Source organism: Xiphophorus maculatus, chromosome 13 (genome assembly GCF_002775205.1).
Source record: "Xiphophorus maculatus strain JP 163 A chromosome 13, X_maculatus-5.0-male, whole genome shotgun sequence".
Classification (NCBI taxonomy): Eukaryota; Metazoa; Chordata; class Actinopteri; order Cyprinodontiformes; family Poeciliidae; genus Xiphophorus; species Xiphophorus maculatus.
Genome location: NC_036455.1, coordinates 5368094 through 5389377, shown reverse-complemented (window position 1 = coordinate 5389377; position 21284 = coordinate 5368094). Strand labels below are relative to the sequence as shown.

At 36.9% G+C, this 21284-nt stretch overlaps 1 protein-coding gene across 1 annotated transcript; it reads left to right on the top strand.

The window, feature by feature from the left end:
- The first annotated feature begins 3041 nt into the window (after positions 1-3041).
- cdcp1 (CUB domain containing protein 1) lies at positions 3042-21109 on the top strand. The gene is made up of 13 exons (XM_005796498.2): positions 3042-3271; positions 7537-7755; positions 8561-8902; positions 10508-10720; positions 11412-11756; positions 12450-12656; positions 13526-13885; positions 15479-15844; positions 15927-16121; positions 17137-17490; positions 18930-19289; positions 19367-19448; positions 19974-21109. The coding sequence occupies exons 1-13, from the start codon at positions 3199-3201 to the stop codon at positions 20455-20457; spliced, it is 3600 nt and encodes a 1199-aa protein (XP_005796555.2). The 5' UTR covers positions 3042-3198; the 3' UTR covers positions 20458-21109.
- The last annotated feature ends 175 nt before the right edge of the window (positions 21110-21284 follow it).

Below are 21284 nucleotides of genomic sequence, written 5' to 3'. Positions count from 1 at the left end.
CTGCTCTCTGGGTGGCAACGGACAGCGACAACTGGCAGGAAGAGAGAGAGAGGCGCTTCACAGGACAGGCAGGAAACTTAAATCCAGAAATATACAAGAAAATCAAGGAGGTCACATCATCTGGATTTATTAGAATCAAATTATACACATTTAGCTTGTGGCCACAGAATTAAATTAAGTTTATAACGTCAAAAGTTCAAAGTTTATCTGTGTAAAGAAGCAGGAAGTGGTTGAGCTTATTATGAGCAAGCATGAGGCGACAGTGGAGAGAAACATGAAACCTCCAGGAGAACCCACAGAGAACACTGAGTTTAAAGTCCATCCATCCATCCATCCATCCATCCATCCATCCATCCATCCATCCATCCATAATGGTTAGAAATTATTCAATAATTGTAACTTTTTCAAATCACTTAATAATTTATAAAAGGCTACCATAAATATTAGATTAGATTTATTGTTATTGTACAGTAAACAAAATATTAACAGTACAGCTCTTCTTAGGGCATTTATAAACAGTCAAAACTCCTTAGACTGTCAGATTTGAAGCTTCATCATACAAATATTTACAAATATTTACTTCGTTTCATATTACATTCGTGCTAAAAGTTCATATTTTCATCAAGCGAATAGTTAGGATTTTTGTAATCATGCTAATTGTTTCTCTGCTATAGGCCATAAGACACACTATTTACTTTGTTATTTTCTCCTACTGCTCTCCATTCATTCATAATTTATACTTTTGCTCCTATTAAATCTGTATGCTTTGCTTTTCCCCTCCAGGTAAAACACACCTGACTAAGAGCTTCTGTTTCTGTAGATAAAACCTGATGGAGGACGGTCTGCCACCAGCTCTGTGATTAAACTCTACATGAAAATAACTCTGAGCAGAGCGGCCATGTTTTCCATGTCTGCTTCCTGCTTGGTCTGCTGCTAATCCTGAGCCTGGTTCTGGTTCTGATGGAAGTCAGAGTAACATTTATACACACAATGACAATAATCACACTTTTCACACATGACCATGTTCTGTTTCTGTTTGATTTTATTTGTATTTCATCTTTATTGGTACTTTATTAATATGCAGATATTTATGTTGCTTATAGATATTTATTCTATTCTAAAGTCGACTTGATTCTTGAGTTTTGTTAAAGTTTTATAACTTTTGTAATAAATTATTCAGTTTGACTGAATTGTGATGTAATTGAACTAAATACTATAACAGATTGAATTAATAATATTTTCCCTCCTTAGGGGATCAATAAAGTATTATTGTTTTGTCTTATTTTATTATACTGAAGTTAGAATGATAAAGGGAAATTGCTTATTTGTTGACAAGCTGTCCAAAGTGTTGAATATTAATAAAAATTTCACTATTTGTGATATAAAATTTGTAACGCAAGTGTTAAATTATAAGTAGATATAAAATAAAATGAACAAAAATGAAATAAAAGCAAGTGCGTATGTGAATATAAATCTATAAATGAGTCCAGAGTAAATTTAAACTTAAAAACATGCAACTGGATCCTGGGAATCGATTGATTTTAATTAAATGAATTGAACTAATTTGAACTGAATTTGAGCCAATCTGGTTTTTCTACAACTGGGTCTGAACTGGACTTCACTCTTGTGAAGTGGATTTGTAAACAAATTGAAATAAATTAGAATAAATGCTGCAGTAATTAATCAACCTGTCGTTACAAACAGAAAATAATCCTTTGTGATTCTCTGCAGCTGTTCTGCACATGCAAAACACTGAACATGAAAACATTTTCTCTGAACTAATGCGTTACTGCCTCCATGTGGACTGTCCAAATCTTCATCGTAACCGAATATTTTTTCTTTAATAAATTCAAGCTGCTACAGTAGATTTACTGATTCTGACTTTATTCTAACAGTCCAGACGGTCCTCATGTCAAAAATGTTGTTTTTAATTAGCTCCTATTCATATATTCTCATTTCTCATGGGTCTGCAACACTTCCCAGTGCTTCCCAGTGCTCCCCAGTGCTTCCCAGTTAACGTTAATAATTCTCCCTGCAGGAAACAAAACGGCCCTGAAACCCCCGGCAGCGGCAGCAGCAACATGTGTGGCGGTTCGGGGTCAGTTTCATGGGACGGGAGGGGAAGTTTGACAGCTGCTGACTCTTCTCTGAGGGCCTCTTGTTAAGAGGAGAAACAGCAGCACAACGCCCACTCTGCATGCCGTCAGACTGGTTCGGCAAAAAAAAAAAAAGCCTATTTGTTTGTTTTAATGTAAACACCAACAGGTTGACTTGAACTTAAAACATCTGTGAAAACGTAGAAAATGTGGCGAAACTTTGACTCTTTTTGAGCTGCTGTGTTAATTTGACGTTTAAAACTGGATTAAGAGGCTTTAACTGTGTTGAATTTGAATGAAAATTCAAAGTGAGAGATAAAATGAGGGTTTGGCAGATTAAAAACCAACCCAGTGTGTCTGAACGTGGTCCAGCCCTCAGGTATGTTTCTGAGCAGGAATGTCTGCGTTGTGAGGCATGTGGCGGCAGGAGCAGGCCTCTGCAGCTCTGGGAGTGTTGGGCCTCCAAAGGAAATCACACATTTACTGTCGCTGCACTGTGGGAAAAAAAAACAACAAAAAAAAAACATCCACCTGACCAAGCATGCATTCATTTTTACATGACAACCTTTTCTCCTCACTCATTTGCCTGTTTCAACAGATACCGCCTCCTCTATAAGCTCCCTGCAGCTAAGTTTGTTGTTGTTTTCCTGTAATATTCTAACACAATTAAATAAATAAACACCCTGGACTTATTCCGGAGCGTCCACGCCCGTCCCACGCCTCATGTCGGGGATCCACGGCCTCATGCCAGCCATCTGTTGGCATGTTTGGCTGCTTATAAATAGGGCGCCCATTGTGCCACACTCACTGCACATGACTTTTACTCTCATCCCACGCGTGGAGTGAGTCTCCCGTGGTTCTTTTAGTTTTGCTCAACGGCTGGGCAGGATTCCTCGCGGCGTCAAGTTGGAACAGGTAACCCACCTGTGGGGCCACGCCCTCCGCTCCTGCGCAAGAAACCCGGAGCAGGAAGTAGCTGTCAGCGCCTCCGCTGCGGTTGGAAAGTGACCGTAAAATAATGCATTCGCTTGTCTGAAAAGCGAGTCTGGATTAGTTTCTTTTAAAATATTTTATTATTATTTTTAATCGGAAGGATTTCCATATGGTCAATATGCGTTTTTGTGGAGCATGCGCTCTCCTGGCGCTGTTATTTGTGTCATCTTTGGACTCATCAGGTGAGGGGAAAACGCATCTGGCAGCTGGAAATATTAATTTGTTACAGACTCGTGTTCGTGTTTAACGTCTTATGTTAATGTTTAAGAGGGTTAAAATGTGTAAAATGTAATATATGCGCTGCAAAACGCCCTTATTGTTTAAGACAAACTTTCATTCATGACGCTGAAGTTCGTGTTTGATTCACAGCACGGTGTGTGACTAAAGGGCTATTCCAACTCATTTAATGATGTTTGACAGGCTCTAATAAAATGCTGTAAACAGATTATTTTATTTTTATTACATACGTTTTTGGAATGCAGTCTGATATTTAGTATCATTGTCTTCATTCCTGAATCTGACCTTTATTCAGCTTCTGAAGAGCAAATTTAAGAGTTGAAGATCCCAGGTAGATGAATTACTATTAAAAACTAAAAAGTATAACCGTAAAACTTTCATTTTGGCCTGAAATCATTTTACATTAGGTCTGGCTTTAAAAACTAAACCAGACATAACCTTTACACTATTATTTTTACACACCTGACAAAGTATAGATTGTAACTTTTAAAGTTTTATTATTAAAAGGCCTTTTCTGCGCTGACATTACTTTACATGGAGTCAATCTTGAAAAATAAGCCACCATTCATGTGAAATCCAGACAAAATCATTTCACATTAATGACAGATTATATAAAATCCAGTTTGTGATTTTTAATACCTTTGATCATGTCTTAAAACACCAGCAAATGCAGACATTTGAAGCCTTTTATTATCCATCCAGACTGAACATTAGACAACTTTAATAGTCCAAATGTTAACATAATTTTTCTAAATTAATTGCAGACTATAGAGAATATAAATGGGCATTTGTAAAAGTGTTATTCTATTCATTTTTATGAAATAAAACACTGTTTTATATCCTGTGTGAATAATGTAAAGCTGTGAAGATTGTCTAGATGTCATGTAAGGGGATTTCAGGCTAAAAAAAGTTTGTTTTTGTTTTTTTTTTAAAACTTTTTATAAACCAAATAAAGCTTTCACAAATCAGAAAACTGTAATTTTTAGAGTATGTATTCATTAGTGGATCAAATGTTTGATAAATTTGTTAAATGCAGCAGAATAGCCCTTTATTCAGGTTCAAATCTGATGCTAACTTCACCATTTTGCTTAGTTTCACCTTTTTGGGTCACTTGCTGGAGATGAGCTCAGCTTGAATCATCCATGACTTTATGGCTGGAGTAGCAAAGAACATTAATGCATCCTCATTTATGATGGGAATACGTTAAGAAATGGAAAACACAACATAAGTGTGAGCAGAGCTGCTCAGCTCTTATATTTAGCTTTCTGTTTTCAAAAGCTTTGAGGCGTTAATGGAGCCTCCTTCCTGGAGGCATGACTTCATTCATTAATGATTAACCAACAATCTGCTGCTGGAGTATGATTCTGGTGGGTGTTTTATTACATGCAGTGTTTGGATATAAACTGTCGTCTTTCTAGAAACTGCACTTAGCTCTGTCGAGGAGCTTTATGATTATTTCTATGATTTATAGATAAAAATGATCAAATATTTACCATTGTTTACTGCTAAAAGGTCCCGACTCCTGCATTGCTAACGAAAAGCTGTGTTTAGCCTTTGTGGTATTGTCCTGTTCAGATCAGAACTGCAAAAAGACAAAACCTTGCAAAGTATTTTTGGTTCAGTTATAGGGCAAATTTCTTACACGCAAGTAATTTGTCAAAAAGATATTCTAAGTCAATAACTCATTAATATTGATACAATTACAAGTTTTACTCTGTTTACTGTTTCACTTCTAACATGGGAAAAATGTCTTGTTATAAGTGGAATAATTCACCAGTTATTTTTCATCAATATTAAGGAATTATTGACTTAAAACAAGCTTGTATATTTTGCTGAAAAGTCTTTTTGTAAGATAAAAATTATACAAAAAAGCTAGTTCATTCTCCATTTTTTTCTGTTTTCGTAATGGACAAAATTTCCAAAGAAAACTGTAAAATAACTGGAATGAAAGTTTTCATGTTTGCTTGGAAACTCTCACTTCCATCGGAGGGAGAACCTCGTTTGGATCCTCCTCTAAAACCACTGCAGCATTTCTTTAAAGCACGACTCCAACCTGCTTTCAGTAAACTCTTCGAGTTTTATCTACAAAACTAATGTGTTATAGATGATCTTCTATCTCAGTCCTGTTGCCAAGTCAAAAAGATAATGCTGACCGCCAGGCTGGTTGAGGGAATCTAGATAAATGCCTCTGGGATGTGGAAGAACAAGCGGTGGCTGTGCAGCCCATAAGTTTTTGTGTGTGATGCAATGCAGTCATGTCAACACAAAGCCGATTGAAGAGGAATGTTACTTAGTTCCTGTGGAATATAATCCATAAAGTAATCCATAAAGTTTAGGCCAGATGGATGCTTAACAATCTGCTTGGTGCAAAACTATAGATGTAGGTTTTCAAATAGAAATGAAATTAATTATTTTGTTTACTATGACTCATGATTTACTCTAATTAACGCGCTCTGGTTTATCGTTTCTGTCGGTTGGATAGGTGTGCCTGGCAACAGTGTTTGCTCATGTGTCACCAGCAATCTCTCCTAGCCAACTTTACCAGCCATAAGGTGAAGCAGTCATTTCCTGGATGACTATCAGTTTCTCAGGTAGCCGAGTCTGAATCTTCGTCACAATAACAGATTTAGCTGAGAATTGTCCCAGAAGTTATTGCGATAAACGATAACATTGTTGTTTTGAGACCATTTCTGTGTAACATAATGGTAATGGCGTAATAATGCGAGAACTCATTCTCAAATATCAATAAACTCCACATTTTAATGAACATTTAACACTGAAACTGGAAGACATTTTAAATAATGTCCAAAATAAACAAACAAAACAACAAACAACAAATAAAATGAATCATTAAGTCTCTGTAAACAAAATTGCTCTTTAAAAAAGCCATTGTTAAACAAGCTGACCAAACGTTCTGGAGCTCAGTGTGGTTGCTAGGTAACAGGGGTTTTGCTTGGCTGGGGTTGCTAGGAAACGGCCCAATGCCCCCAGTTTGGAGGTTTTTTTAAAATGGCTCCTTTTACCAAAAATATGAACTTATTCCCCTAACAGCTGTATGTTTTTGTGTTTTTTTTCTTTTTTGTAAGCGCTTGGGTTGTTTTTAGAACATAGATGGAAGTACAAAATGTGATATGTTCAAAATCCTTAATAATTATTTGTCTTTTTTTTAAAGGGGATAGTTGAGACCAAAGCACCAGACTGAAGAGTTTGTCATCCAATTATGGTAGAAAGAAATCATGAAAATGGAAATTATTAAGCTTGTTTATTTATTGCGACAGGCAATATGCCGATATACAAAAGCTTTGGTATATATCGGTACGTGAAGCTGTGGAATGGTTTAAACACAAAGATCAAGCCATGTCCAAACATAAAAACAGTATAAAATTTAAGAATCTGGTCATCACTTCATATCAATATGATAAATAATTACTGCTATTATCAATGTTGTTACTAATTAAAGCTGCAGTATGTAACCTTTATAAAGAAAAAATGTTTTTTACATATTTATTAAAACTGTCACCATGTCGTGACAGCATGTTATGAGACAGATGATCTGTGAAAAGATCAATCTTCTCCCTGAGCTGCTTTTGAAATGTTTAAAAAAAAATGCACCAACCAGAAACAACCAATCAGAGCCAAGAAGAGGAGGGTCTTAGCGCTGTCAATCAACATCCTGTAGCTCTATTTTCTGTACCATTTCCTTTTTAAATGCTGTATCCTTGAACCACTGAATCCACTCTTACCGTTATAATAATTGTCTATAATTTTGAAACACTGAGTTTCACAATATCAAGTCTAAGCCCAGGTTGATGTGAGTTTATCTTTCTGACTCAGAGATCCAAACAGGAAAGTCAGTCGAGCGTAATCACTGTCTCTAAAAACAAAAGTCTAAATGCATGATTGTGAATGGGAAAGAAAATAAATAAAACATGAAGTAAACTTATCTAAAGTTAATGGGTTATGGTTTACCATGTTTACTATTTGGGTTGTAACCAGATATATTGCAAAATACAAACAATTAATTGATTCATGTACGGCTGACCCCGCCTATCAGGTAACTACCAAACAAGAAATACTTGTTCAGTCCGTTTCTAATCGTTCTGTCATGAACTGCAGCGTTTGACATGCTTACTGATTTTTTTGGCATTGTGTTTTCAGATTTTGTGTTTATTTATATGTTTTCAATCAGTTTCTGTAATGTTTTCCTCAGAGTCCCTTCAAACCACGGTGAAGCCAAACAAAGGTTCAGATGTCACCGTTTCCAGCCAGCAGCCTGATTGCACCGTCTGCACCATCAGTGGCGTCAACGACAGTCAGACTTCCTGCCAACTTTCTCTTAAATTAGAGCCTGAAAAGGAGGTGAAGCTGCTGTTTAAATGCCCCCAACCCGTCGAACAGTCGTACAATGTAACAATCACCAGTTTAATTGGTAAGTTTAAGCACAATTTAATCCCAGAGTACATTGTTAATTTATTTGTTCTATTGGTTTTGTCCTTTTTAATAATTTAAGAAAAGGTTTGTGCGGAAATAGATTTGTGCAGGTATTTTGATTATTGCTGGACTAAGGTTTATGCAAATAATAAACAAGAATATACAAGACTAAATGTTGTGAAATTTCAGTCAACAGGAAGAGGAGATTATAATGTTATCGCTGCTTATGTAAACGTGAGAAACAATTGTGAACTTTACCAAAAAGCATATCAGGAATGTTTTTTTTTCTTGGGATAAATTTCACTTTTTTGCAGGATTTTTCTATTGAAATAATCATCAACTAATTTAGTGATTGATTAATCATTAATTGGAGTTTAAAGAATCTTAAAATGATCATTTGCTGAAAAAACAACAACATTCAGAGCAATAATTAAATCAAAACTGTACAAACAAGTTGTACATTTTGCATTTAAGATAAAAACACATTTGGTTCTAAATACATTTTAGTCAAAACTCCTCAAGTGGCAAAGGTTTAGCTTCACCTGGTTCAGATTTATCAAAGGAATGCTACGGTATTAAAAAAAAGTTTATATTATTACTTAAAAAAGGAATTCAATTATTTGCATCTTTTAATGCATTTCTAATATTGTATTAAAATTTTGAAGTGGTTAAATGAAAAATCTGCAGAATGTGCTACTTTTTCATTTGCTTGATGGTCAGAACAATAATTGTTGCTATTCTAGCACCACAATTTAACAAGTTTAACTATTGTGCCTTTCGCATTTTTCTAAACCACTTTACAGAATGTACAAAAGATGCTTGCAAACCAGCGACGGTAGAAGTTCAGTCGTCCCTCCTGTCGGAGTTCTCCAGAACCTTCACCTGGAAGCTGAAGGCGCCTGAAAAGACCCTCGTGAGTCTGAAGGTCCTGGGGAATGGACTATCTAGGACTCCACACCCTTGCAGTGATGGACGGCAGTATTCAGTGGTCACATCTGAAACCAGCAAAGAAGTCCCGACTCAATACTGTGGGGGTGGCAGCGAGACCCAACTGGACCTGTCCGATCAGGCCGTGGTGTCCCTGGAAGCCAAACCAAACACACAGGTGGAGTCTGTCCTGTTTCAAGCCTTGGCTGCACCAATGAGTAAGAACTGTTCCAGCTCTTCTTTACAGATATTTCAGCGAAACGTTGATTCCATAGCTGATCTTAGGGGAAAATAGTTTCGGTATACAGTAATGTCCCATTGCCTTATGGACCTATGGATCCCTTGCAGCGTGATGTCACACATGTAAGGTCCCGCCCCCAACTCCCGTCTCCAAAAGCTGCTGGCCGACGATGACTACCATTAGTTCTAGCTGTTAAATTATCAATATAACGTTCTAAATCTTAAATGTACACTTCATATTTAAATGAAAAAGGGACTCAGTGCCTAGCTATTAATTGTCAACATTAGGACAACTAGATAAAAAGTCAAAGAAAAGATAACAGTGGCGAGGGAAGCAGGTCAGTCATGCTAGCTTGACTATGACAACCATAACATGTAGATGTGATGTGGAATTCTGTTTGTTTTGGTTCAGTTACAAAATAAATAAAAAAGCAACCTAAACACCAACTCTGGCAGAGTTGGTGCTTTTGCTGAGCAGGTATTTAGATAAGCTAATCAACCACTACAATTTTAGATTAGCTAATAGCAGCAGTAGCTAATTTGTCACGGCAATCACTTACTAATAATCACAAAATAAACATAAAGCCTAAAAATATAATACTTGAACAGACTGAATGTTGGAGTGTTTCCCTCAGCGTCGGCTACGCTCTCTGTGCAACGTAGCATACACTGAGAGCGAGGGGAAAAGAGTCGTTGTTTAACGGTTTTTCTGCGTTATTTTTCCCTTTGCTGTGGCGCACTGCACTAAATTAATCATACCTACATCTCCAGGTTTTATTTATTAAACTGAGTTATTCTACTGCAACAGCCCGGCGACGGATGGCATGTTATTAGTGCATGTTACCAGGGCCAGAATTACCAGTTTGTTTTGAGGATACACATTGAGAAGAATATGGTAGATCTATCCGCCCATACGAATGGAGATTTTTCAGTGTCAGACTTTACACAGTGCTACGCTGAACATAATTTGGTTATAGGAAAATGTTATGACTGTACTCGATGATTAGCATGTGGCTAACTTTGGAAAAACCTGTGTTGCTGGTGATTATTGTGGCTCTATACTTAGCCGTCAGCATTCATAGGATTTATTTTTCTCACATTAAATAATTTCAGCAGTGACCGTTTGAAAGAAAAACTGAATAATTCACATAATCAAGATTACAACTTAGATTTAGAGGTCAGAGGGTCACCCAACCTACTGCAGTGCAAAAGCACAAAATCTATTTTTTGGTCTAGTTTCTACTGCAAATATCTTAGCAAACTTGAAAAACAAAGCAATTAATTTATCTGCCAATACAACAAGTATTTTTAAAATAAATATTAAAGCATTATTTACTTAAAACAAGCTTCTATATCTTGCTGAAAAGCTGCTTTTAAGTTAGTGTGTCTTATTTCAAGTGCACTAAGATATTGGCACTAGAAACTAGACCAATAATACTTGGTAATATTTTGTGTTTTTACAGTGTAGGCTTAATGAAACAGTAAAATACGGTCTAATGCATCCGGAGCCTTTTTTATGCAGAGCTTACAAAGTGATTAGCATTAATTAACTGCTTTTGATTTGTTTTGAATCTCTTTACAAGAGCGAGCAATGACCGTCACTATTGGTCCCGCTTCCACTGTGGTTCTGACCCGGGATCCTGGGAAGGTTGAGTGTGAAGTGTGTGTCACCAGCGGCGCCAGTCCTGACTGCCACGCAACAGAAAAGACTCTAAAAAGTGCAGAAAAACTCCCTCTGGAGTTCAGATGCCTGAAACCTGAAGATGTGTTCACCATGACGATGACAACAAAAATAGGTAAAAATGTACTCCCTCTAAATCACAGGTGTCAAACTCCAGGCCCGTGGGCCAAATCTGGCCCGCCGTAGCTTTTTATGTGGCCCTTTAGATTCTAGACTAAACACTTTCAAATATAATGTAATCAATCAAATCAGTGCAGTTTTTATCTGTTTATTGCCAAATTATATCAATCAGTCCCTTCAGTTTCTTGAGATTTATTGTAGAAATTCATGCAAAATCAACAAATCCCCACATTTTTTTTTCCACGAATGCAGTTTATAGCAGATTTTTCTTAACAATTGTCAAAAACTTTCCAACTTGTACTAAACAGCTGCCTCAACATTAATTGATGTCAGATTATAATCCATGATCTTTATAAAAAGTCAAATTTACCATCATACATAAGTGAAAATATTTCCAAATTAGTACCACAAACACTTTGATTTTCATTGCAAAGAAAATCACAGAAACAATCGTTAAATTCTGGAGGGACTGAAAAGATGTTCAACATTATTTAATTTTAAGAATTTATTAAAATTTTGACGGGTTTTATCAATACATTCTGGCCCTCTAATAGCATTTAGGATCTTAACTTGGCCCAAAACCAAAATAAGTTTGACACTCTGCTCTAGATCTTTATGAAACTTAGTTTGGCTAAGCTAAGCTAACTGATATTGCTGATCGGTTTTTCTTTTCTGCTTTCTCTCAGAATGCACTCAGACTTCCTGCACTCCGGCTTCGGCCGAAATGGATCTGGATCTCTTCAAGGGCTTCAAAAAAACCCTAACGTGGGACGTTACTGTTCCAGACAGAACTGTTTTAACTTTAGAGTTTCCTGGACTGAAGGAAAAATCTGCGTCAGAGAATTGTGGGGATGGTATTCAGTACACGGTCAACACCACGAGGACCGATGGACAGAGGGGAACCAGCAGTTATTGCAAAGACGGGACAGCGTCTCAACTGGAGCTGTTTGGAAACACGGCTGTGACGGTGGACGTGTCCAAAGGAGGAGAACTGGGCCGGACCGTGTTCAGTTCGACAGCAGCACCGAGACGTGAGACAATAGTTTAACAACATTTAATAAAGGAGCCTATGACAGAATACAAGGAGTATTAGAAAATAATAAAATTACTAGAATTTAGTCACAATAATGAGAATAAAGTAGAAATAATACGAGATTAAATTCATAATACTCTGAGAATAGTCATAGTTTGACTTTATTCTCATAATATTATGACTTTGTTCTTGTATTATTTTGACATTATTTTCATTGTAATTTTATTCCCATACTTTGATTTTATTCTCAATTTTTATTTTTATTTTATTCTCATAATATTACTTCTCATGTTACAACTTTATTCTCAAATTCTTCAGACTTTATTCTCATAATATTTCAACATTATTCTCGTAATATTGTAATTTTATTTCCATATTTAGATTTTATTCTCATATTATTTTGACTTTATACTTGTATGAGATAGACGGATCTAATACAATAAAGTGTATTAATTAACTTTATTAGTCCCATTGGCATTTATATTTTCCAGTGATTTTGTCTTTATTCTTGTAATATTATGGATTTATTCTCATATTATGATTTTATTATCCAATTATTTTAACTTTATTATTGTAATGTTTTCCTAGTATGTCCCTAATCTCTGTTGTAGTAACCATAAATGTTATTTTGAAAGAAATCAACATTTTCCATTCTACATGCTTTAACGGATTCTTCATGTCTGTTTTTCAGGTGGAAGATCCATGTATGTGACCTCTGACCCTAACACAAACCTCATCATCACGAAGGAGGTCAAGGAGTCAGACTGTCAGAGCTGCGTAATGGAGGCGTCCCAAAAAAACTGCAAATCTCCAACCAGACTGAAAAATCCTCGCAACGCTTCGGTGGAATTTACTTGTCTTCACCCGCAAAATGTCTTCGCAGTGGAGATAAACAGAGGTATTGGTATGAAAATAAAAATATTCATCAGTAGAGAAGCCACATATGAAATATTTTAACTATCTGAGAGCCTTAACTTTGTTTTTTTTTTTTCAAGTTAAAGCAGCAGACGTCGTAATTACCCATCATAATTAGGATTTTGTTTATATTTTAAGTAATGGATACGCTCCTGCGTGTCTTGCTGATTATTAAAAACCGTTTCCAGGACTTTAAGATAATTGCTGCCTTTTTTACCTGTTAAAACTCCTAACATCTCCATTCTCATATAAAAAAATCCAGTTTATTTACTTCAGGTGTAAATATTTACGCCTCACGCCAGGGGACCTGGGGAAGAATTAGTCTTTTGCGTTCCCTCGCAATAAGCCAATAAACCCTGATCTATTTTGTATACAGTCACAAATGTCCATTTAAAATTTCAAATATATATATTTAAAGAGCCTCAGTGAAAACGTGTTAATATATTCTTAACTCTTTGGTGCAAAAACTTGATTTACTTACTGCATGTTTATGTCTGATTGTGTAGAGATGGAACTGCACATGAAAACATCCCTTTATTAACCATTCAGACAAAAAGACACAATAAAATCAGTCAGATGACTTTATTGTCCCGTGATAATAACTCAGAGATAGTCCAGATAGTTTGGTTGTTTTTTTATTTCTTTCCTTCTTACGGAAAGTTTCTGTTTATATCTTGGAAGGGATGAAAGAGATGGCAACACGTTGCGAGGGAATGCTAAACTTTTGCAAGGTGACGCAGAAGAAACATTTTTCCCCGTGTCCTCTAGGGGGCTCCATACTTATTCACTCCTGTTCTGAAAAAATAAAACAACAAAATGAATCCATATTTTGTTTCTCTGCTTTGTCATCAGACTGCTCAAAGACTTCCTGCTTAGGCAACACCATCCAAGCCCAGAAGGAGTTTTTTCCCAACTTCAACCGGACCTTCACCTGGGACATAAAGGTTGAATCCACTCAGGCTTTCCACCTGGACTTTCCAGGAACTGGATTGCGACAGATTCCCAACGAGGGGACGTGTCCAGATGGCCACACATACTCCGTCATCCTCTATCTCCACCGCGCTGCCCCGGCAACCATCGGCACTTTCTGCAAAGGCGGCACGGTGACCTCAGTACTGGGTCAGTTCAAGGGCCGTGTGACGCTGACGGTGCCGTCGGATGTGACGCTGGACCCTTTGGACTTCCAACTAAAAGTTGGACCCAAGTCAGAAGGTAATACTCTTACAAAGTGGCTTGTTTAATAATATTGCATAAAAGCACCGATGTGCTTTTGCAATCCAGCACCAATACAAACAAATGTTGTCTAAAGGCGTTTTACCAAATAAAATCCAATTTATTTGCATAAAATAAATTTGCTGTTGCTGTAGCCTTTGGTGCTGGATGTGATGAATTGGATCAGGTTGTTCTGGAAAATGTAATGATGCTTTCTTGGCTAAGAATCGTAAATTAAGGCTTTCCAATTTTGGTGAGAAGGTGAATATATTATGTAAATCTAATCATTACACTGCAAAAAAGTATTTTTGGTGTAGTTTCTAGTCCATAATAGTTTGTAAACTAACTACACAAGTAACGTTTGAGCAACATACAGGAGCTTGTTTTAAGTCATGTGTCAAACTCAAGGCCCGGGGGCCAAATCTGGCTCGCTGTAGCTTTATTATTAGGTCCTCTAGACTCCAAATTACATCTACAAGTCCCTCCAGTCTTTCATAAATCAGCAAAATTCACACAAAATCAACAGATTTTTTTTCAGATTTTAGTGAGATTTTTTCTCAAAATTGGCCAAAAACATTGAGTTGAAGTGACTGTTGCTTCAGCCTTACATTATGTCATGTTATAGTCTGTGATCGATACGGGAATTAATAAAAAGTCACATTTATTATTATACATTAACACAAATATTGTACTTTTTTTTTTTTTTTTTTACAAATATTTCTAAATTAGCACCACAAAATCCGTGATTTTAATTGCAGAAAAAACACAAAAACAATCATAAGATCCTGGATGGACTGATCAGTGTGAATAGATGTTCAATATTATTTAACTTTAAGAACCACTTAGTGAATGATAAAACGGCTATTTATTGATAATTTAACAATTTAATGGGTTTTATCAACACATTCTGGCACAACCGGCCTTTTAAGAACATTTAGATTTTAGATTTGGCCCAAAATGAAAATGAGTTTGATGCTCCTGATTTAAATCAATAATTCTTTATTATTGATGATCAACACTTTTTTCCTATCAACTAGTTCTAGTACTATTTCATCAATATCAAGTAATTGATGATCTTGCTGAAAAGTTACATGTAAGTTGATTGTCTTATTTCAAATAAGACAATTTGTTCAGTAGAAACTAGACAAAAAACACTTGGTAAGATTAGTTTTTTGCAGTGCAACAGAAGGTACAAGTTTTCTATCATTGTCATGTGACGTTTATAAATCCTGTCTTAATAACTTTAAATTAGGAATAAACCAATTTACTGGCCAGCCCATTTATCAGCGATACTTTCCTTTATTTTGGGCGATTGCCGATAGTTGCATGTGAAGCCGGTCTCATCTACTTCAGTAAAGGTCTACAAATCAACCACTCTCCTCCCCGAACGTTTACAGTTAACAATAGTAACTCCGTTGTTACCAACTCAGTGACTTTCTTGCTATATTTAGCAACATTTTAGACAGAAAAATTGGTATTGGGGAAAATCTGGATCGGCTTTTCAAAGATCGGCGATCGGTCAGTAAACTGCAGTCGGTGCACCGCTACTTTAAATGGTTCCCAACTCAACTCTTCATGTTTGTGTTTCTCCAGCGACGGCCATAGTGAAAGTCAATCTGCCCCGCGGCGTGTCAGACACCGAGATCATCACGCCCAACTATCCCAAAGAGTTCCCGGATGACGAGCAGATCCTGTGGGAGTTCAGCATTCCCGGCATGCACAACTACTCAGTTCAGTTCAGTGAACACTCGGCCCCAGAGTGTCTGAACGAAGGCGAGGTGGTGGTGGTGGAGTATCAGAAGGAGGGCATGAAGCCGACCAGAACAGCTCTGACGGATCCGCAGCCTCAGCACCAGCAGGGCGGGTTTAATTTGACTCTGAAGAACTGCAAAACAAACCAAACGCTGCCGGGACTCAGCCTGCGCTACACAGTCTCTGTGATAAGAAGCGGCCATCCAGGTGAGATCTGGGAGCAATCTGACTTGGATCATCATGTTTGGTCGAGTTTAAAATCTGACGCCTGCTTTTTGTTTTCTTCTAGTTCTCTGTACGGTGGATTTAACCAAACAGGAAGTGTCTGTGCAGATTGAGAAGGTGGGCTCTGACCCTCTCTGTGAGATGAGAAAGGACTCTGTGGAGACAAAGACGATAAATGTGGCAAAAGGAGAAACGGCCAAACTCTCCTTCCTTGACTGTCCAAGTGAGGACCTTCGCCTGACTGCGAGCAAAGTCATTGGTAAAAAAAAAAATCAATTTCTAAAGTTTAGGAAGAGCTTTTTGCTTTCGGTCACTGCAAAAGATACAAATAGATAAAATATATTTTTAAAAAGTACCAGTTAATCTAGCAGGTTAATTCATAACAAGCTTATTTCTCTGTTCAAAAAGGAAATAATGAAGTTTATTTATTTAGCACATTTACAACAGAATCAACTGACCAAAGTGCTTCACAAAACAAGCATCACAGGTAGATAAATGATGAAATAGAAATTAAGTTTACTAAAAATAATAACAATTATAAAATTGGCAAAAATACCAAAAGCTAATATGATTAATAAACAAAGCAATACTTAATTTTAACTGCAGCAATTTTCTTCCATCCTTTACCCGTTGTCTCTCTAACTGGTGTTGAAGGAAAAAGGAAATAATGACCTTGTTGTTATTAAAAATGTATAAATAATTGTAGATTCAAGGATGAGAATGTGGATTAAGGTGTCCTTCAGTGTGGGAATAATTTAAGAGTTTATCTGGGCGATGAATATGAGAAAATCTGAAAATTTTGTATTTTCTACCTGTTTTTTATTCACACAAATTATGTAAAATTACATGTCATGGAGCATGATTATTTGTTTTAACATTATTTTTTCTCAGTTTTTACTTCTTGTAATACTTTTTCCCTATGTTAGAAGTGGAACTAGCACTTTTTCATAAATTTTAAAGAATTATTGATTTAAAACAAGCTCATATATCTTGCTCAAACGTAATTTTTAAGTAAAATTTGTCTTATAAAGATCTTTGCACTAGAAACTAGACCAGAAATACTTGATAATATTTTGTGTGGTTTTGCAGTTCAATACTTAAAATTAACAGAAATTAATGCTTTAAGTAGATAATTTGGTGTGTAGTGATGTGTTTTACGTTAATTAAATAAGACTTTACTGTTTAAGAAAGGCATAGATTAAAACAACGTCTGTCTCTCTGGATATTTGCTGCAAGTTATTCTCTTGAACAGATTTTCTTCCTTCTCATTGCAGCTTGTGCAGATGCATCGTTGTGCACTTCGACGCCCCTCTCTGTTCCCACGTTGGATTCCTGCTTGCCGATCCCCCTCCACAGCTTTTCGTGGCTCTTCACCATCCCACATGAAGCCACGCTGGACCTGGTGTCTCCCACAGGGAGCCTCCGGCAGTCTCTGCCCGGGCAGGAGTGCGATCCGTCATCTGTGCTGCGCGTCGCCGAGAACGACGGCTCTTTTATCGGAGACTTCTGCTCCAATGGTGTGATCCAGAAACTCCAAGTTCACTCCAACATCTCCATCACAGCTACGCCGCGAGACGTCAGGTCTAATGAGCCTTTGCTCAATGTCAGCGTCAGCCCGGAGATCAAAGGTGAAATAATTTATGCTCTAGGAATGAAATGTCTGTAAATATATTGATCCTGCCTTGGAAACATCTTTACAGGAGATGTACATTAATTGTTCTCCTGTTAAAAAGGTGTGAAAAACTTAAAATGTATTTGTTTTTATGGGGCCTCACACTGAGGAAAATCCAGCTTTCCATTATTTCAATGGAGGAAATAAACTACAGTGGCGTATTAAGACAGGAAAAAAAGGAGGAATACATTTCTGCCAAAAAAGCTCACATTTTCAGATTAATCTCTGAAATTTTCTGGAATAAAATTTGGGAATTTGTGGGCTTTAAAGTCAAAAATATGCTTGGAAAAAAAAATCTGAAATTTTAAGATCTATATCTCTTGAAAGAATTTGGAAATGTTTGAGTTTGGATAGTGGAAAATAGTCAACTTTTAAAAGTCAGAAAATTGATAAAAGTCAAATTTTCAGCTTTCCAAATTTGGAAAACTCCTAGTTTTTTTTCTTGGAAATTTCAGAGTTTGGAAAATCGAAAATTGTCAATTTATGAACATCAGGAAATTTATAAAAATCAAATTTTCGGCTTTCAAACTAAAATGTTTTTTTTTTCTTTTTTTTTTTAATTTCCAAAAATTTAACAGTTAAATGTTCAGCTTTCCAAACTTAGAAAATATATATTTTTTCAAGGAAGTTGTTTCTTGCAAATTTTTGACTTTGGAGCTCAGAAATTTTCTTGTTTTTTTTTCCTGAGATTAATTAAAAATTTCTGCGCTTTCTGGTGGAAATGTAGAGTTTTTTTATTTACTTTTTTTCCCTTCTGTCCATAATGGTCCAAATACATTGTCATAATAAACCTACCTTAAGGGGGAATTTTTAAAAAACAAAATAAGTGGTAGGTCAATTATTGGTACCATTTCAAGCATACAGAACAACATAAAAGTACGTAGACAATATTAAAAAGATAACAAGTGTTCATTTTTTACACTAACATGATATGGAGCTGTCTTTACAACTTGCATGAAGCAGTTGAGCTACAGGAATGTGGATTGTTTTGAGTCACTATCATTTGCCGTTTTTCAACACCTGAACGAAACAAGTTAAAACTTGTTCACTGGCTGCTTCTCGTGCTCTGGCTGAACCAAAAAGGGATGGAAGAAGTGGTTTTAGTTCAGAAGCAAAACATCCGTAATTATTTCCAGTTCTTCTTACGTTCATATCTGAGAAATAAAATATAAAATGGTGATTTTATCTTTAAATTTTGGTTTTGATTTATTTTATTTCTTGGCATTTTGAATCTTATTAATAATGGAATAAAGGTATTTGTAATTTAGGAAAATATATGTTAGAATCTGTAAAACATAGTTTTTATTTTACCATTCCCTCCAGCCTCCACATGGGGGCAGTATTGTCTGTTATTTTAGAGAAGCTCATTCTGCATGATTTCCATTTCTTCTTCAGAAGCCATCATCTACAGGATCAGCCCTAATTTAATGTTTCCCACCATACTGGCCACCCCAAACTGGCCTAATGGAATGAAGCCCCATTCCTCTGTCTCTTGGGTCGTGGACCTTCCCTGGATGTACCACGCGCTCATCAAGTTTATCATCAGTGGACTCGAATGCGAAAAAGGCCACGCCAGGATCAATATGAAGCACCAGGAAGGAGGGAATGATCTCCTTGACATCGACGAGAGCGAAAAGATGAGGACAGAAAACATGACAGCCCATCAGAGCTTCTACCTGAACATGACCAACTGCCAACCAGAGGGCCGCGACCAGTTTGATGTCAAAGCCACGATTGTTCTTGAGAAAAAGACCAGTAAGGAATCACACTGGTGATTGATTCAAGACAGTTCAAAAACACAGATCCAATATGTTTTTGTTTTTTCTCCACAGATCTGTTAGCCATCCTTATTGGTTTAGTCGGGGCTGTCCTGCTTCTGCTCCTGATATTGGCTATTGTATGTGTAGTTGTAAGGTAAGCAGCATGTTTTGTCTGGTAGAACATTTTTATTAGTGTTTGAAGGGGAAGTAAAATTCAGAAACTTTGCTTTTGGCTTTTGATCAATAACGTCAACTCTTCTGTTTGCTTTTGCCAATCCTGGTGTATACCCCTAAATGCAGTGAGTGCAAATTAGAACATCATCAGCATTCTTGTTGGTTGTGCAGGAGGCTCTACCTCTGCTTTTCAAAGATGAATGGTTGCATAATTGTGCAGTCATTTTCAACTGTGAGTGTAAGCGTTGAGTTGGGGTTTTGTGGCCAGCAGCAGCTTATTTGGATTTAAAGTGACAGGACGCTCTAAAGCAGCTCGATCTGAAAGGAGGTTGAACTAGGCAGAACTGAAAAGACTAAAATCTCATTATCTAAGAATGATTTCATGCAAAAAAGGTAATAAACATGTTTTGGATGGCCCATAGACATATCCGAACCTTGTTCAGGGAGGCATAATAAATAATCTATAAAGATGTTAGTGTTATATTTCATGTTTCTTTTCCTACAGAAAAAAGAAATCTAAAATGAACAGCCAAAACTCCATCTACATGGGGAAGGGAAACATCTTCCGTCCAAACGACAGGCACTTCGTCAAAACCCGGGCCGACAACGACTCCCACGTCTACGACTACATAGACGAGACCATGGTCTACGGTCACCTCCTTAACGACAGCGAGAGTCTCCCAAACGGGATGCAGGTGGACTCCTATCAGACCTTCACGGGTCCCACTGACAGGACGCTGCCGGTTGTCAAGGAACCCGACCCAGAGCCAGAGAAGGGGCAGTACCAGTCCTTCCTGAGCCCCTCTGACACTTTCATGCCACCCCGTCCGCGCACTCCCATCGACCGGCAGGACAGCCTGGGCTTCCAGGACCGCCGGATGATGGATAACGAACTCTACACGTTCAAAAGCACGGGAGACATGAACACGATCCGTCTTTCCGGCGTGGATATGGAGCCGCAGCCGCCAATAATGGAGGAGAGCTTGTAGCGTGAAAGGACTCCATATTAAGAATCTTATTGACCTTTGACCTATCCGAAGGGCTCTAAGGTTTGAAGAGCCTTGTTCCTGCGGGAATAGTTTTGGGAATCGGACGCACTCTCTCGGATTTGATGAAGAGGGTTAAAGCTGCAGACTTGGAAGCTAAAAACTAAAATCTGTGACTTCTTGGACTGTTTTTTTTGTGCTTATTTCGATGAGAAACAGCAAAAATAATTTCAGAATCTTTGTAAAATATTTTTCTACACTTATTTCAGTTTTGCCTTTGACTTCTTTTTTTTTTTAAAGTGTGAATTTTAAAAATAAGGGAGACAAACTAATGTACCATTGCTGATGTACAGGGAAAAAATGTGATCCAAAATTAAAATAAAATCTACAGAACACTTAGGAAGAATTTCTGAACATTACTTTAAATATTATGTATTTTGCAGGAACATCTCTCCGTACTTTTTGTTGCCCCTTTCGAGGCACAATTTCTAGTTTTAATAAAACCGCTTCTTCATTTTTATTTTTGAAGTCTGTTTGTCATTTCAGATTATTAAAACCACTCAGCAATTTGATGTTTGTTCTTTTTTGTGTGTGTAAAATTAGGGATGTTTGAGCTTTAGTGCCAATAAATTTGTCATATATTGAAACGCCTCAACCTGACACCATTGTTTTTTGTTTTTTAAATAAAGTACATAAAATACCGTATTTTCCGCACAGTAGGGTGCACTGGATTATAAGGTGCACTGTTAATGAATGGTCTAGGTTCGATCTTTTTTTATGTATAAAGTGCATCGGACTATAAGGCGCATTAATCGAAACAAAACAGTCAG